Source organism: Panthera uncia, chromosome D2, assembly GCF_023721935.1.
Source record: "Panthera uncia isolate 11264 chromosome D2, Puncia_PCG_1.0, whole genome shotgun sequence".
Lineage (NCBI taxonomy): Eukaryota > Metazoa > Chordata > Mammalia > Carnivora > Felidae > Panthera > Panthera uncia.
Window position 1 is genome coordinate 74654947 of NC_064818.1, and position 17719 is coordinate 74672665.

Consider the following 17719-nt stretch of genomic DNA (forward strand, 5'->3'; position numbering starts at 1 on the left):
AGTATTAGTTTTTAAATTTAAGTTAGTTGAAATTAATTAAGGTTAATTCCTTAAAGTTGAAATGAAGTTCCGAAGAACTGTATTCGCTCGAGTGTCCGACCCAGCAGGCTGTGTAAGTTAGCTGCCGCACAGCTGCGTAGACACCGGGCCCTGGGGCTTCTGCTTCTTTAGGCTAGAATGTGCTGAACAACAGGCAAATCTCTGTTGTGTCCTAAGTAAGCCAGCTGTTGCCTGTAGGGGATGCTAGGGCCCGTGGTCTAGGAAGATGATCCTTCTGTTCAAGGGCTGCTCTTACAAGTAAGACCTGAAAATGCCTTTGATCAGAGGTGGCTTTTAGTGACAGGCTCAAGGTTGATGGGCCGTGTTGTCTAATAGTCTCAGAAGAGCAAAGATGGCAAATGGTATCAGATGACACCGGTAAGTACTGTTTTTAGTATTTCAAAATAATGAGCTTTCTTAATGTCGGTTGAGTTTTGTTACATTGAATCTTTTATTCACTTAAGATCAGTGTTTTCATACCATACAAGGACAGTTTACCTTTTAAAAAGGGGAAAAAGAGATATTAATCATTTGAATGAAGAGACTCTCCCCACTCCTCGCCTGCTTGTCTTTAAGCAGTGATTACACTGAGTACACTCTCTCAGCTGCCACCACATTTCTACTTTGTTCTCTGTTGACTTCTCTGTAAACTGCTGTAGCTGAAGCTTCGTAGCAGGACTACAAAATTTTATTGAGAGAAATTTTATTATTTTATTTATTAATTATTATTTATTTTTAATTTTTATTATTATTATTTTTTTGTCTAGAGCCTGTGTGGTGCCCCTATCTCCTTATTCCAAGGGCCTCTCTTGCCTTGAAAGCTTTCTTATTACACCAGCCGTGGAACGGACAATATTCTCTGGACATTTCTCATGTGTAAGTTTTTACCACTTGCTGTTTTCCTTTCTTAATTTCCTTGGGGTTGAAGGGCACCCTGAAAATCAGTACAGCGGGAGCCTGTAAAGACAAGCTGAGGCAGACACATTGAAACAATCCCTGATGTGCCTCTCGTCCCCACCCTCCGGGGGCGTGTGGGGGGCTGGGTACACGAGCATCTCTCTGGTTGTGGTCCAAATGTGGAATGTGGTATGTATGATGAGTGTGAAGATGGCCAATTAGGCCAAGAGGAATTTGAAGCCAGGCTTCAAATCCATTTTAAAAGCAGCAAGAATGGGCTTACTGCAGAGGTATTGTATGTTTTATGAATGTCCCCACCTGCCTCACTGTAAAAATATACGGTGACTAGTAGTATGGTTATTAGTTAAATCTGCGAGTGTTATTGGACTTTTGCCATGTCGAGTGCACAGGTAGGCAGGAGTTAGGGGAATAATAAAAAAAAAAAAAAAATAGTGTGATGGGTATCTATTCTCCAAGAAGTATCTCCTTGGAGAAATGAATGTCCATTTTGCAGAGCAGAAAGAACAAATTCCTTTAGTCATTGCTAGGTTCCTTATTAACATGAATCTAAAATGATTGTTTTTAAAGCCAACTGATAAATTTTCTGGTTTCTTGAAAGCCAATGAGACTTTCTTTACTCATCTTTGTTTGTTTGTTTTAAGTAAAACTAAAAGCAGTCACGAAAGGTGGTTGATAGGTTCTTGAGTAGTTGCTGTTTGGTCTCTAACCAGCTTTTTAAACCAGCTATTGCAAAGGGTATTTATTGGCACAACTTTTTTTCTGGTGAAGAAATACATGGTTGTATTACATGTGTAAGAGCATGAGCTGACTCAATCTTTTCTGTACAGTGATTATCCAGAAAATGAAGAAATAAAGAATCTCCTTCAAGAACAGCTGAATTCATTGTCAAAGTAAGCACTCCGGCTACGTTTTATGAAAAGATAAGACTAGGAGAAGGAAAATATTATAATTTAGGCTTTTTGAAGTTAAAGTAAGTTGTGTTTAGAAAATATTAGTAGCCCCAAGGTGAGACCGTTCTGTTCACAGAGGTTTATCTCCCTTGAGGATCTTTGTTTTGCAGAAACATAGTTAGTCAATAGTTACAAGGACAACATCTACCTTCGCCAAGTCTATAAGCATCAGGTTGCTGTGGTCTCAAGTCAGGGCAGGGTGGAGGCTGTGGCTTGAGCACCTCTGTGGCTCCGCCCACCTCCACCTGCAGTGCCCTGTGAAGCCTCGTGCTAGAGGCCACGCACAGGGTGGTTCTTGTGTGGCAGCTGCCTTTTCTAAAATAAGTTCTCTGTGTCCAGTGCTGCGCGTGTACAACTCTGAGAAACTAATGTGCTCCCTGGAGGGAGGGCATTTAGAAGTACCCTCTAATTGGCATTGGGAATAACATTGCAAAGGAAGTGGAAAAGTATGGGTCCACCAGGAGTTCTTGGTAAAACATGATGCATTTTTGCAATCTTAGAATCTATCACATGTAATAAATATACCATGTTTTATTGACGCCAGATTCAAAGTAATTACTGTTTTCTGCATCCAAAAGTTAACATTTGTGTTTCAGTGGACAAGAAAAGATTTAAAGAACCTCTTTTCCTCCCCTGATTTATGAATATTCTGTATATGGCTATTTTAGAAAAACCAACTTACAAAAACCTGGCTTTTTTTCCTTATGTATTTTTTGGGAACAGTTTCTGAATGTATCTTTCCTAAAGTGTATATTGTTTCTGATGATTAGCAAATCATTTTATCAACAGTGACCTTGTTCCTATTGTTAGACATCTGTTCTTGTTTTCAAAACCATGAGTTGACCTGTTGCCAGGGTGTAAGCCAGAGTCAGAGATCACGCCCTTGTGGTGGTTGACAGGTTCTAGTTCTCTAAGCCTAGACACACTCTGTGCCTTCTAAAGCATTTGTAACTTCAGTGTCATAGCAAAGCAACTTCCTTCTAGGCATACTACCTAGTTCAAAAAGAACAAAAAATTTAAGGAATAACAAAACTTTAAGTAGATTAACAATACTGAGTGTGTTTCCCCTTTCAAGAGTATAGTGGTTTAACTCCTTTATTGTTTGGTTCAAAAATTTTGCCTTGCCTTTGTCTGGATTTTTGTTTGCAGCGACATAAAGAAACTCTTGCTCGATCCGGAATTCACTCTATTGCAGAGATGCCTGCTTGTTTCAAGGTAACACTGAAACGCTCTGTGTAAGAGACAAGAGTATTTCAGATTAACTCATTTGTCTTATGAAGGGTTTTTATTTAAGACCAAACCTTTTCAGACTTTAAAACGGCATATCAGTTCATCCTTTAGATTTGATTTACAATTAACTTTGAAACAAGTAATACAAATAGGAAAAACAATTACATTTTTAACATGAGATCTAGGCCTTCTCTACTGAAAAGATTGCCTCCTATGGACAGCTTTTTAAAATACATGTTTTAGGGGCACCTGGGTGGCTCACTCGGTTAAGCGTGCGGCTTTGGCTCAGGTCATGATCTCGTGGTTCACGAGTTCAAGCCCCGTGTCCGGCTCTGTGCTGACAGCTCGGAGCCTGGAGCCTGCTTTCAGATTCTGTGTCTCCCTCTCTCTCTGCCTCTCCCCTGCTCGCGCTCTGTCTCTCTTTCTCAAAAATAAATAAAAAACATTAAAAAATTTTTTAAAAATGCATGTTTTAAAGTATCAGGCACAAAGGGTATGTCCTCAAATACGCTGAAAAATTGTATTTAGAAGCAGTAACCTGTAACTTCCTCACTGTACAACAGAGTTGTCACTTGCACAAAAATACCCTTCCGTCCACTCCCCAGAGAATAAATTGCAACTATTTCCATACCTTATTTAGCCAGTTTTCCCAGAGGAATTTCTTTAATGTGAAGCTCCGGTCCAGATTAAAACGTGTGCTAATGGCAAACCGGGTGAACCATTGCCCAGGCTTCGGAACCACGGCGCCGATCTTCCCGCGGCACAGCGGGGGGTTGGGGCACGGAGGGGCCGTGTGCTCAGGCACCTGCATTGTGGGAGGCCCAGTGACGGGGCTGGACACGGCGCTGCTTCCTCTCTCTCCCTGCCCGGCCCAGGCCGGTGTCCCGGATGGTTTGTCACGTGACGGCGCCAGGCTCCTGGCTCCTGAGGCTACTGGGGGAGCCCCTGGCCGCACCCGTGTCTGCCGTGTGGGCTCAGCGCGGCTTCGGTGTCCCCCTTGTCAGGCTGTACGGCGACGAGTCGGAGCTGCACTTCTGGACCGTCGCCGCACACTACCTGCACAGCTCGTCCCCGCGCAGCCCAGCCGTTGGAGAGGCCGCCCCTCGGGACAAAGTGAACAACCCGCTGGATATATGTTATGACATCCTCTGTGAAAATGCCTATTTCCAGGTATTCCATTTCGTATGTGAAACTCTGTGACGCCCTCATCTTGACCACTTATGTCTTTGCGACTATCTTGAACTCGAGAAACGTGCCAGCTAAGTTGAAATCGTGTAACAGAAATGTGTCCGTTGGCACCCCTGCCTAAAAAAGGCCTGACTCCGGCCTGGAAAAGCTCATAGATGCTTACTGAGTCTTCAAATACACATTAGAATTTTATTATTAAGCCTTTGTTTTCTTAAAATTGTTCACTTAGAAGACTCTTTTTAATTCCTCTCATTTTATTTTCTATAAATAACAAATATTTCTTTCACTTGACTTGAATTTGCCGTGTTGTGTATAAAAAGGTGGTTTCATAATGTTTTCACTGCAGTAGAGTACTTCGGTACTCCGTACTTCAGAGGGCTTTCACCCAGCTGCACCTGACGCCCGGTTTCTGTAAATGGGCAAACTTGCACACAAATGAGAATTCATGTCAACAATTTTCCTAATCAAATTCTTATTAAATGGTTGGATTTCTATGAAGTTGACTATCTAATAACGTCAGAAGTCAAAATAGGGTTTATAAAATGATTTTTTTAAGTATGGTAAAATTTAATTCAAGTCTTATAATCCAGGCTCAATTTTCTTTCTTTTCTTTTTCTACTCTAGAAATTTCAGCTGGAAAGGGTTAATCTCCAGGAAGTAAAGCGGTCAACTTATGATCATACAAGGAAATGTACAGACCAGCTACTTCTCTTGGGTCAGGTACGTCAACTTTTATAACCCTTTCGTGTTTCAAGGAGCTGCTCTTTGATTAGTATTTCAGAGTATTACGTTAGATCACACGCACACACACAAATGGGTAGATAGATCAGAGTATTTCTCTGAAAGTATACATGTAAATTTAGGCTGTCTTTCAAAATAAGACCAACAAAACCTGTGAGAAAGCAAAAATCTGTAGTTGACCAGCTTGGAATGTTGACTTCTATAAATGTCCGATGAGACCTAACTGTTTGGGTGTGGTCTGGTTTTGTGTCTCAGAATTGACAGATGCAAAGCTAAAGTAAGCAGTTTCTTGAGCATTTGCATAAGCCAGATTGTGGTTTTGCCTTTATTTCAAAGAAGCAGTGGGAGACTTTGTTGTTTTTGTGCATAAACACAGCATTGACCAGCCAGTTTTGAAAATAAAGGTCTTCTTTAAGCTGTAAACTTTAGTGTTCCAGATTATAAATTCGGGAAGGTGCTGTTGGAAGAAAACAGTCTCATAGTTACAAGAACGGTTTCTCTCATTAGACAGACAGAGCTGTGCAGTTGCTATTGGAGACAAGTGCGGACAACCAGCACTATTACTGTGACTCACTGAAAGCCTGCTTGGTCACAACTGTCACCTCGTCAGGCCCCTCCCAGAGCACCATTAAGCTGGTGGCGACCAACATGATTGCCAACGGCAAGTTGGCAGGTAAGGCACACCGTGGGGGTGTGGTGGTCAGTTCCCGAAAATCCAGCCTGTTTCCAGCAGAGCATTGGATTCTGAAGGCAGTTCTTGCTTTTTGATATATGCTGGAGAAAAATAGGCAGTGATCGCTAGCTCTTTATACGATGACCGTGTCTCGTAATCATCTGAACCGGAACACGTCTTAGGTGGGAAAGGGGCACCGCTAACGCTTCCCGGGACAGCGGGCCAGCCGCCACAGGGGAGGCGAGGGCGGGAGCCCCGCGCTCTCCCTGTTTGCTTCCTGCACTGTGTTGGCGCTGGCCGCCCCCCCATCCTCGCATGGTAACGTTGTAAAACTCTCCGTTAGCATTTTGCGTTGAAATGTGAGTGAAGAACGTCTGCAGTGGGTATAAAATGCGTGAGACCAGATGAGGTCCAGTGGTGGCTTGTCGGGGACGGGCCGCCGGCTCACCGGGGCGGCTGCCGTTCTGTCTTCCAGAGGGCGTGCAGCTGCTCTGCCTGATCGACAAGGCCGCGGATGCCTGCCGCTACCTGCAGACTTACGGCGAGTGGAACCGGGCCGCCTGGCTTGCAAAAGTAGGTCACCCCAGGAGGTGCGTTGAGCGTTTGGGATAGAAAGTTGGGCCTTGTCATTTAGAAGTGGTTTTTGGCTGCAGAGCTGCTGTGCGAATGAATGTTTTCTTGCAACTCCCGTGCTCCTATTTAGGAGGATGAATTCTGTGGCTTCTTAATGAAAAATGGATCGCTGTGGTAGCAGTTAAGCGAAAGCAGCTGGCCCCTTTCCCCGCCGGGGTGCGAGCCCAGCCCCCAGCCCCCAGCCCCGGGGCCTTGCCGGGCCCTCCGCTCCTCAGGCTGGGCTTCCCACCGCTGTCGATGGCGAGCGGCAGCGTCAGGGCAGCGTGCTGGCAGAGCCGGGCCTCGCGTTTGCTTCCTAGAAACAGATCCCCTTTTGATCACGTGACAGTTTTCTCTACGTAGCGCAGGATGTCTTTGTTTTTCACGTGGGCCTCTTTCTCAGGTCCGTTTAAATTCCGAAGAGTGTGCCGATGTTTTAAAGAGGTGGGTGGACCACCTTTGCTCTCCACAAGTCAACCAGAAGTCAAAGGCCCTCCTGGTCCTCCTCTCCCTGGGCTGCTTCTCCAGCGTGGCCGAGACCCTTCACAGGTACACCCAGAGTGCTTCGTGGCGAGTCGGGGTGACTGATTGCTTCGTGCTCTTTTGAGGCTCTGTGGTGTGGGTAGAGCACTCGCCGTGCGGGGTGAAAGGAGAAGCTTACGGGTTAGGTTTATGAACCCCTGCAGGAATGGAACAGTCCATGCTTACCCGTCTTCACCGGGCCTGGGAGCTCTGGGCTCCCGCCAGTATAGTAGCCAGACCTAACAGGTACCGTGTATTTAAAAACAATATAAAAGGGGCGCCTGGGTGGCTCAGTCCGTTAAGCGTCCAACTCCTGATTTCAGCTCAGGTCATGATCTCACGATTCGTGGGTTCGAGTCCCAAGTCGGGCTTTGTGCTGACAGAGCGGAGCCTGCTTGGGATTCAGTCTCTCCTTTCTCTCTGCCGCCACCCACTCATGCATGCGCTTTCTCTCTCAAAATAAATAAATAAAACGAAAAAAAAAAAGTAAAACAATACAAAAGAAGTCTTCAGAGAATTCAGCTTTGAATAGTGTAACTAAAATGAAGGCCAGAGAGCAGCAGGAAGGGTGTCAGCGTTGTGGGTGGGAGATGTCCCAAAATAATGTCCGAAAATAATATGTATCCCTTCCAGGACATTTAAAATTAAGGGAGGCTGAGGCAAATATGGCCAAAAATTCCTTGTTAAATCTGGTCAGTGGATATGTGGATGCTTGTCTTATCTCTGTAGATTCGTGTGTATTTCAACTATTTCACAGTTTTTGTAAATGTTAATTAAAAAGAGCCTGGGGGTGGGGACACGAGTATTGTCCCCTGCTTTCCTCTATGAGCCAGAGATTGGAAGGTGCTAGTATAACCTACTGGCACTTAGGTTTCCAGGGAGAACGGGCACAACAAGTCTTTGTACGGAAATACACCCTTGGGTGGGTCTGCCCCCAACTGCCGTAAATCCCAAAGCTTGAACTCACTTTGGTCTCTTGAGCAGCATGAGATACTTCGATAGAGCTGCCCTGTTTGTGGAAGCCTGTCTCAAGTATGGTGTGATCCAAGTCACCGAGGACACGGATATCCTTCACTGGGTGGATTATGCCGAGGGGAGGCAAGTGGCTGAGTGGGCTTCTCGAAGGTCCGTACTCAGATCCACCGAAGTCAGGAAGGAGGGAGGATGGGAGGGAAGGGTCAGGAAGAAGGTGGCTGCGTCGCTGGCATCAGCTGTCAGATGGACGGGGAGGCAGGAAGGACTGGAAAGGGACGGGACTCCGCATTCTGTGAAGGCTTGTTTGAACTTAAAGGAAATACTTGAGGACAAGTCCAGGAGCCGTGGCGCTACTTTAAAGTAGTGCTGTTGAAAAGAGTGCACTCCGTGGAATAAAACGTGTATATTTACCTGGGAATATATATTCTGGAATAGGTAAAAAAGATACTGTTACCCAAAGCGACAGTCTAACGGGAAACCATGATACCATGATGGCACTTCAGAGATGTGCGTCATGCAGGCAAGTCACGGTGGCCCACGTATTAGCAGGAACTTTGACTTCTGACCTCACATGAGTCACTTGTTTTTCTTTGAAAAGATTGGGCTTGAGCTCGTGTTGGCTGAGCCCTGCTTGGTCTCATCACACCTCCTCTTGAGTTACTACATTGTGGCCTCATTTCTGCCAGATACTTGGTCTTCTGTGTATGTATAGTGTATGTTTTTTTTTACAGACAATGAAACTGATCTTGAACTTATTCACTATCCTATCTCCAGGCACTGGTGAACTTGGCTCTAGTTGGAAGGGGCCATTTGGAATGTCAGAGCGCAATGAAACAGGGCTGTCTGAACGACCCCCCTCCTCCCACCCACCCCCCGCCCCAGGTAGCCAGAGCTCCTGCCTCAGGGCGGGCTTTATCATCAGAACCTCTCTCCTAAGCTGGATCTGCCCCCAAACCACCCACCTCTGGGCCTTTCAGATGCCACAGGGTGTACACTTACATCTTCCCTTTCTTTTTCTAGTCTTTGGCTGCGTTAGGCTTTGAGGGAGTCTAGGAGGATTTAGCTGGATCTTCCTTAGAAGGAATAGCTTTGTACTCAGACCTCGCCTCCCCCAGGCAGGTGTCTGCACCTGCGCCCTCCTGAGGGCACCCTCGTCCCTTCTGAGCAGCCCCCCACGGAGCTGGTCTTTCTTTCCTGCCCATGGGAGCTTGGTGGAATATAATCACAGCCTTTTCTGCCCTTCTTTTCCTTAACTGTGGTTTACAGAAACTCATCTCTGCTATATATGCAGATTATGCCCGAAGTTTGAAGAACCTCGGTTTCAAACAGGGAGCGGTTCTTTTTGCTTCAAAAGCTGGAGCGGCTGGCAGCGATTTACTGAAGGAGCTGGAATCCCCCAAGCTAGAACGGACTGAAGAGTGACAAGTCCATCTGTGCTGGGGAACCTGACCTCGTAAGCAGGGCGGGGCAGGAGGTTGGTCTGGCCGTGCTCACGGTCACGATCCAGACTGCGGAGGACCCCGTCCCTGCCAGGGTCCCCGGGAGCTGCTCACGTGCACAGCAGCAAATGAGCATGTGTGTTGTCAGGGGCCACTTCCACGTCCCGTGTTGATCTCAGTAAAAGATGCGAACGCTTCAGATTTTGAAAGGGTATATAACATTTTATACTTTTGGAGACAGCCTTAAGAGTCCCTGGAAATACTTTTAATTTTTTTAAACTTAAAATTCAAGTGACTGAATTGCTTTTCTCATTGACTAAATGTAAAGATGTTTGGAAAATCTAATAGTGAGAGAAGTTTGTGAGACTTAATTCTCAAATATGTGCTGTGCCTGTGTTTATACACAGTCATTCAAGGGACAGAGCGGAAATATTTAAACAGTAAAGATGACTTTACCAAAGCATTCCTTGTTTCTTACCTTGAGAACATAGAACGGTTGATTCTCTGCTTTAGGCAGTTGCTAAATTTTGTAATTTTAGGCTAATAGGCTCACAGGGAAATTTTAAGCTTTATGTTTTATTCTAGGATGTGGAATCTTGGGTATTTTGAATTTTAACTCCTTCTCTGATGCATGACACTAACCTCCTTTTTGAAGTATCTGTGCTTGAATTTTCTGTCTTTGTGTTTGTCCAATAACTGACATACGTGAGATGTGACAATTGTAAATTATTGCTGTCTGTGACTTACAGAAATGATAAATAAAAAAGATATTGCAGCCAGGCGTTTGTGTTCCCCGAGCTGCGGTGCACGAGGCCAGGGGCTGTGCTGGGTTCTCGGGCGTCAGTCCAGGTGCTTACCCTGCAGAGTCCAGGCTGCGGGCCGAGTCCAGAGAAACTGGAGTAGGAAATCTGGGAGTGTGGTGCAGGGTTGGACCAAGCCCTTGCCCCCTGGGCAGATCTGCTCTGATTTCCGGAGGGAGCAGGGCTCGGCGTGCAGCTCTTGGTGAGGTGAGGAGAGGGGGTGGCATTCCTGTCATCCCTCCTGGATGTCCGCATATGGTTTTTAGATAGAATCATGGCCTCTGCCCTTAGAGGTCAATCTGAGCCCCTCTGACAAGGAACTGGAATCCATGGGGAGGACGGGCCTGTCAAAAGGAATGCTTGTTCCGAGACTGGCAGTTTGGCTGAAGGTTCTAGAGGAAATACAGGATCCATCCATTTGTCCTGTAGGCAGGTTACATCTGAATACCTAAAGGCCATGGGCAAACACCACTCTCTGTATATTATTAGTTAAATGATTGCCCCCATATATTGTGTTTATTCGGCCATCAGCTAGCTAAAGGGAAAAAGAATGCTGGCCTTACTAAGCCAAGAGGAAAATAAGAAGTCGTACTCCAGAGTGGGGCATTTTGAAAATTAAATATGCTTTGGATTCGAGGCCAGTGACTAAGTAATGGGGCGCTGCCGGCCTGTGGGGATGGAGGAGAGGACGGCCAGGCACAGCAGCGCGGGGAGAACCCATTAATCAGGGACGGCCGAGGGCCCGAGGTCTGTCACAGTCCAGCTGGGTAGAATGGCAGTCGTTACTCCTCACAAGACGGAGACCAGGTCTGTCAAGATCCACCTGAAAGTCCCATTCCAGACAGAACCTGGGCTCCCCTTTCCCTGGTGACCCTGTGGGCTGGAAGCTGGCCCTTAGCTACACTCACCTTTGCTGCGTGTTCAGGGTCAAGAGCTGATGAGGAGGAATCACCTTCATAGGCAGCCTGCACTTCTGCTTATCTTTTCACGAAGGATCTTCAGGAGCATGGTGTTACCAGGGCCTTACGAGGGAGGCTTCCCAGGATGAAACCCGCAGCCGGAATTGGGACGAGAGCGACAGTGGCTTCGGGGCTACAGGCGCCTCCCTTTCCCGTGCCCACAGGAGCACCGTCTGGGCCTTGGCCCTTCCCTCGGCCGCCAGGCCGGCAGAGGCGGGAGGAAGGCCCCTGGGTGACCCCTGCCTCCCGGCTGGCCCCTGCAGAGCCCTTGCCTGCCGCTCACCCTTCCCTTCTTCCTGCTCCGTGGCTGATGTTCTGCCGCCCGTGGCATGCTGTAGACCTCCCCGCAGCCTTGCTGCAGGTACGTCCATTGCTTTGCAAGTGGTAGCAGGACATTTCGCTCTTCTGAAATCGACACCGGAGTGGCATCTGTACGAGCCTCCCGTCCCTCACTGCCATTCCTGGTCAGAAATCCACAGAACAGACGCTGGTATGAAACCAGTTCCCCTCCCGGCTGGTTACTGCCCGGAAACGCCACCTCTCATGAGGACAGTGTCCTGTTTCGGGGACTCCTGGGCTCTGTGGTCATCCATGATAGCTCGTTCTCCTCAGTGGCGGTACATGACCCACGTCAGGCTGAGGCGCGAACTTGTCACCGTGCAGCAGAAGGGGTCCTGCAGGGCAGAGGCACGGCCGGGAGAGGCCTCCAGCCAGCAGGACTCTGGGTCACATTCTTGTAACTGATTTGATGGACTCCAGACGGTTTGTGAGTGAAAGAACTCAGTAAAATGAAACGGCACTTGAGATTGAGGACCCTTGAAGGTGTTACTGTTTGTTTGTTTTAATGTTTACTTTTGAGAGAGAGACAGAGACAGAATGTGAACGGAGGAGAGGCAGAGAGAGAGGGAGACACAGAATCTGAACAAAGCAGGCTCCAGGCTCTGACCTGTCAACACAGAGCCTGACGCGGGGCTCGAACTCACGAGCCGTGAGATCACGACCTGAGCTGAAGTCGGCCGCTTAACCGACTGAGCCACCCGGATGCCCCGAGGTGTTGCTGTTTTAAAAGAAGGGGAGCGAAGAAGCTGAGTCTTGGGAACGCACTTCTGAGAGCTGCTGGCAGCTGAGTAGCCAGGCAGGTCTGGAGGACACGTTGGGGAGCAGATTGTCCGCTGTCTTTCCTGTCCTTAGAGGGTCCTTCAGTTTGTTTGCTTTTCAGCCATGCAGGACCCACTGAAAATAACCCCATGAAAGCCTGACTTTTGTCTCACTCAGGATTTCCAGTGGTTCTGAAGCTCTCACAGGAGTCCCTTCTGGCACTTTGAAGCATTTACCTTCAGCATTTGGCTCTCTCGCCTGAAAAGGCCAAATAAACACCATCGCAGCCCCCTTCTTTTTTTTAAGGGATATTGAGAAATAAAGACCTAGTCAGACAGATAAGATAACGGTTCTAAATGTCAGGGAAGGAAAGACATTCTGCATTTTTCAGGTAATTTGGGTTGATTTTTAGCTTTCCTGGCTTCCATATTTATATTTAGCACAGCCAAGTGCAGTTAGGGAAGAGGGCTCTTCAAAACCCTGTGATGTACTGCTTCAGAAAGACAGGCTTCAACTGATAGTGGAGAATTAAGATCGGACAAAAAGACCTTCCTCAGTCACTACCTTCAAAATGTAGCTCAGGTCAGTTTTCTCTTTGCAGTTAACGGTATTCTTAACCCTGCAGGAAAGTGGGCTGATGGTGGAGGCTGGGGGAGGAGGCAGGGTCATCTGGAAGGGGCCTCTCCCTGGAACTGTTCCTCTAGGTTAGGGGTCTGCAGACCAGCCTGCTCACTGTCTGCTTTGTAAATAAAGTTTTATCGAACACAGTCCTGCCCATCTGTTGTCTGTGGCTGTTTTCATTCAGTGGAGTTGGGTAGATGCTACAGAGACCATATGGCCTGAAAAGCCTAAAATATTTAAATATCTGGCACTTCATGGGCAAAAGTTTGCCCATGCCTACTCAAGGACCCAAGTGCTTCCTTGTGATGAAATTTCAGGTGTCCTACTGCCTTGTTGGGCACGGATCAGTATGAAGCCCTTTGCGATTTTTCTGTGACCGGGTGCACGAGAACCAATCTCTTTACAGAAAGCTGTTTGGGCTCCCTCCCATCTGGCTCCTCTGCGGGCCCAGATCTCCATGGTGGTGGATCTGGGAAACTACATACGACATGTACCACCTGGGGTGACCTTAGTTTTACTCCTGACAATTCTGAGACTAAAGGCGTCTGTAGATATAAAAGTTTAAATCCAAGAGCTGTTTCCTATCAGCATTTTATTTTTTTTCATTTTTATTTTTAAAATTTTTTTTAACGTTTATTTATTTTTGAGACAGAGAGCATGAATGGGGGAGGGTCAGAGAGAAGGAGACACAGAATCTGAAACAGGCTCCAGGCTCCGAGCTATCAGCACAGAGCCCAATGCAGGGCTCGAACTCACGGACCGCGAGATCATGACCTGAGCCGAAGTAGGCCGCTTAACTGACTGAGCCACCCAGGCGCTCTGACCTATCAGCATTTCAAAGCAAATCGCAGTTTTACTCCAGATACCTCCCAACATGTCCTTCCCTAGGAAGACCCTCACTTCACTCTAGTCTTTTGACATTCACCATTATTTTTTAGCCAGAATACTTGAGGCAGGGTAGAAGATGAAACATACTCTGTCCTAAGCCAGTGGTAGGTACTGCTGTTGCTGATGTGAATTCATAGGGTGCACACATTTATGAAGATCATCCTGGGGAGAGAGTCCTGGGTCAGGGGAGTCGCAGTGACTGATGGCTAGGGCTTGCCATCCACGTGGACGAACCGGGAAGTGGGACAGTAACCAGAAGTGGAAAATGGACGAGTCTGCAATATAATCAAGTGGAAAAGCTCAGGAGGGAATCGGCAAATCGGAATTTGCACAGACACGTTATGGAAGGGAGGGAGGCCCAAGAAATGAGATTTCTCAGGCTGATTTGTGGGGAATGACGGGGAGTTTTCTTGGTAACTACCTGTCCAACAACAACATTCAGTTCTACAGATCGTTTGCTTCCTAGCGGTCTTCCAGCGTGCGTGTCAGTGGGGAATTTAATCGAACAACAGGCCCTTTCTCGTCTTAAGTGGCCGGTCTTTGCCAAGAGCAGGTCAAGGACAATGGACTGTGTCCTGTCAAGCAGCTAGGAAGCCGTCCCAGAGGGTAATGTCCTAGCAAGACTCCAAAGTAGGTTAGTTCAGGTGATGGTAAGAATCTAAGTTTGTGCTTTGAGAAATACCGACACGTTTCAGAGGGCCTGCTGGAGCCACACTCTGGCCGGCAGAGGAACTCCGCCGAACCTCTTTACCTCTGAACCCGCTCGGTGATCGTGCCCAGCACCTGAATGTGGGGGCAAAGGGGGGAGTGGAGCTTGGGACAGCGTGTTCTGCCATGTAGCTGCCTGACCTCACTGAGGATGGATGGCGTGGCTCGCTTTCCCTCACCGTCCGGAGCCCCGCTGCCTGGATGGGAGCTGGGATTCAGACGGAAAGAGGGAAGGCTGGATTCCTGACTTAGCTCTGCCTTTACCCACTCTGGCGTTGTGGAAAACTCGTGGAAAGAACTTCATATGGCACCTGCTGGGTTGCCCTCTGTCTCTTGAGGCACCTCTAGAAACCTCTGCCAGCTTCTAGCAGTTGTGAAAATCCACACGCAGCAGGTCTGCCTGAGACTCCAAAGCCTCTTCCTACGTCCCCATCCTCTGTTGCTGCCCCTGCCCTGTCCCTCCCCATGGGAACCGCCACCCTCTGAGTACTGGCACAGCCACCACCGGATACTTCTGGAAAACTAGGTAGGCTGGGCTGGAGGGGGCAGAGAGGTGAAGGGCAGCACTGGGCAGCAGGGCAAGTTCACCCTCACCAGGGAGGGGCTGGACAGAATCCACGGGGAGTGACCATGAAAGGGCACGATGCCGCAACGGAAGACAGAGCAGGGGCGGTGCGCTGCGGGTGCAGAGGGCCCAGGGGTGACGGGGAGCAGGCCGACTCCCTGGAAGCTCCCATGAGGTGGTATCAGCACGGCCCTGAACGGTGGGCAGAATTAGGACCAGCAAGCACGAGCCGGGAGTGCCCAGGCACATAAAACAGCACAGGAAAAGGTGTGGTCGTGAAAATGGCCCTGGAACCAGCACAAGCAGCTGGTTCCATTTTTCGGGAGTGCTGGAACGGGTCCCCCAGGCTGGATGGGCGGAGTCGGGGCCCAGGGAGCGCTGCGGGCATCACTAGCCAGGGACAGAGGGAAAGACGGGCCAGGAGGAAGGGGCAGGACCTCCTGAGCCTGCTGGGGTCCTCAGACCGCGGTAGTGGGACCCAGCCAACTGCACGTGAGAAGGAAGTTCAGGTGTGGAGGCGGGGGACTCAGCAGCCTTGCCGGCTCCCTGCTTCACCGGTAGCCCCACTTTCTGTTCACAAAGCAGCTAGTGACCCTCTGGACACGTATTCTCAGCATTTGCGGCCCTGGCCACATCTCTCCAGGGGCTTCCGCTACCCTTGGGGTGAAATCCAAAGTCCTTACCAGGGCCTGACTCTAAAAGGCGCTGCCTGATCTAGCCCCTGGCTTCCTACCTCTCTGTCCACATCTCTGACCTTGACCGTGCCAATCGGGAATCATGGCCCCACCTCATCACTTTTGTGCCTTTGTGGTTGCTGTGCCCTTGGCCCAGAGCCGTCTTCCCCAGGCATTTGCATGGCTCTCTGTCTCCTCCTTCCTCTCTCTACTCAAATCACCTCATTATGAGAAAGGCCGACCCTGAGCCAGGTCCTGTAACTAGCACTCCATCTCTCTCTATTCCCTGACCTGCTTCATTTATCTCCAGAAACCCCAGCATTGTGTGCGTTTGACCCGGCTTGCTCACTGGATTGCAGGCTCAATGAGGGCAAGGCTGGGTTACTCTTGTTCTTTCCTGAGTCCCTAGATCCCAGAAGAGGGTCTAGCACATAGAGAACCATTGATAAATGTTGAATGAATGCATGCATAATACAGGGGGCCTGGCAGGGAGGTAGAGGAAAAGGAGGTGCTCCTTCGTCCTAGCAGGAGCTGACAGCGTGTGTCTTCTCCTCCCTGTCTAAGGTGCTCTTTGGGTGCCGGCCCTGTGTCCCCTACTCAGGATCCTGTGCTTAGTGGCACCGCATGCCGGGGTCGTAGGGCCTCAGACCAGGAGGGGCCATGTGAGGTCTGCGATCTGCCTCCGCCCATCTGAGTAGGAGCCCTGCCCCCCTTCCTGGGCACGAGGCACTCAGGACCGGGACTGGCCTGCCCTGTCCTGCTCCAGACGAAACCAGGCAGAGGAGCAGGGCCCAGGAGCGGGGGACTGCCACCCCTTGTCGGGATTCTGCCCCTTCTCCAAGCGCTCACTCCGACACTCTTTCTCAGGTGAGTGAGCCTTTAATGAGCATGACAGTATGCTGGGGCCCCACATCCGTCATCCCAGAGAGGACAGATGCAGAGGCTTCCTGGCCCAAGTGCCCAGCGAGCCCGCAAGGGGGACAGGAAGTTCCGAACGCCTGAGGGGATGAGCCCAGGAGCTGCTCTTCCATCACGGCAGCAACAGGAAGTTGGTCTGGAGGGCTCATTTCCAGCAGTCCCTGCCTCGGGGCAGGGCCAAGCCGTGGGCTGCTGACAGACGTCACTCCATATCACTCTCACGTGCTGCTGGGCACCGCAGGCCCACTCACCCTGCCTTTGTCTAGTGACCACAGGCCCACGTCACCCTGCCTGTGACGTCATCCAGCTGCCCTGGGAGAAGACACATGAAACAGCTTTTTCTCAGAAATGCCACAGCCTGTGCAATCGGCCCTGACCCCATGACCTCACGAATCTAAAATTAGGAAATCCACTGGATGCTCCATGTGACTGGCTTTTTGGGAAAAGCCAGAGAGGGGACTGCATTGAAGTCCAAGCTGGTGCCAGGCGGAGACAGCCCATGTGATGGGGGGACAGACACACACTTAGGTCCCCAAGGAAGGGTCTGGCCCAGGGAGGACGCAGCCCTACCCGGCTGTGGAGCCGTGGGCCCCAGGAGGGCTCAGGGCAGCCTTCCAGAGCCTCCCCACTTGACCGTGTCCTCGGGCAGCCCCCTAGACTCTGCAGAGTGTTCTAGAAGGGTTACCGGCAGGTGTGGAGTAATCACGTTCCGGAACTTTCCGTGTTTCCCGGCACATGCAGCAGGGCTCCTTTTTCTCATCACATTTCATGTCCTTTAGCAAATGCACATGGTGTTTTAATTAAATGCAATTCCCTGAAAACTGACTAACTGGAGTGTTTAGTCTGACGACATCCTCTGGTCAATGAATACAAAACAAGCGCTTTCGAGAAAGGAAAATGATGTGTCATTGTTTTGTATTTTCTGAAATCTGTAGGTACCAAGAGGCCACCTCTGTCCTGAAAAGCCAATATTTCAGTTTCTACGGGAACGGGGGGACGGCCTGAACTCTGTCACCCGCCACCTGGGTCTGCCCTGCCCCCTCTCGGCAGCACCCGGCCCACTCGCCCCCAAGCCCACCCCAGCTCTGAATCCCAGCTCTGCCATTAGCCAGTCGTGTGACCCCTAAACACGTTAATCTAGCCTTCCCATGCCTCAGTTTCATCATCAGCGCAGTGAGCACCGTGACAGCACTTCCCTTGT

General features: G+C 49.2%; 1 protein-coding gene and 1 long non-coding RNA gene across 3 annotated transcripts in view; one reads left to right on the forward strand and one right to left on the reverse strand.

Moving 5' to 3' along the window:
- WDR11 (WD repeat domain 11) overlaps positions 1-10062 on the forward strand; it is a 67692-nt gene extending 57630 nt beyond the window's left edge. The window contains exons 20-29 of one of the 2 annotated variants that reach the window (XM_049645848.1): positions 807-915; positions 1785-1847; positions 3057-3122; positions 4142-4307; positions 4950-5045; positions 5574-5739; positions 6215-6312; positions 6755-6900; positions 7858-7937; positions 9113-10062. In XM_049645848.1, the coding sequence (XP_049501805.1) occupies positions 807-915; positions 1785-1847; positions 3057-3122; positions 4142-4307; positions 4950-5045; positions 5574-5739; positions 6215-6312; positions 6755-6900; positions 7858-7937; positions 9113-9270 (1148 nt within the window). In that variant the 3' untranslated portion in view covers positions 9271-10062. Of the gene's footprint in view, positions 1-806; positions 916-1784; positions 1848-3056; positions 3123-4141; positions 4308-4949; positions 5046-5573; positions 5740-6214; positions 6313-6754; positions 6901-7857; positions 7938-9112 lie in introns of those variants that run through there. The other variant, XM_049645849.1, reaches the window with a different exon arrangement.
- A 6397-nt stretch (positions 10063-16459) lies between these two features.
- Positions 16460-17308, reverse strand: LOC125933010 (uncharacterized). Its single transcript, XR_007460834.1, has 2 exons — positions 17089-17308; positions 16460-16830 (listed from the first exon to the last, which is right to left on the reverse strand). It is a non-coding gene; the product is annotated as an uncharacterized LOC125933010 (long non-coding RNA).
- Between the last annotated feature and the right edge of the window lie 411 nt (positions 17309-17719).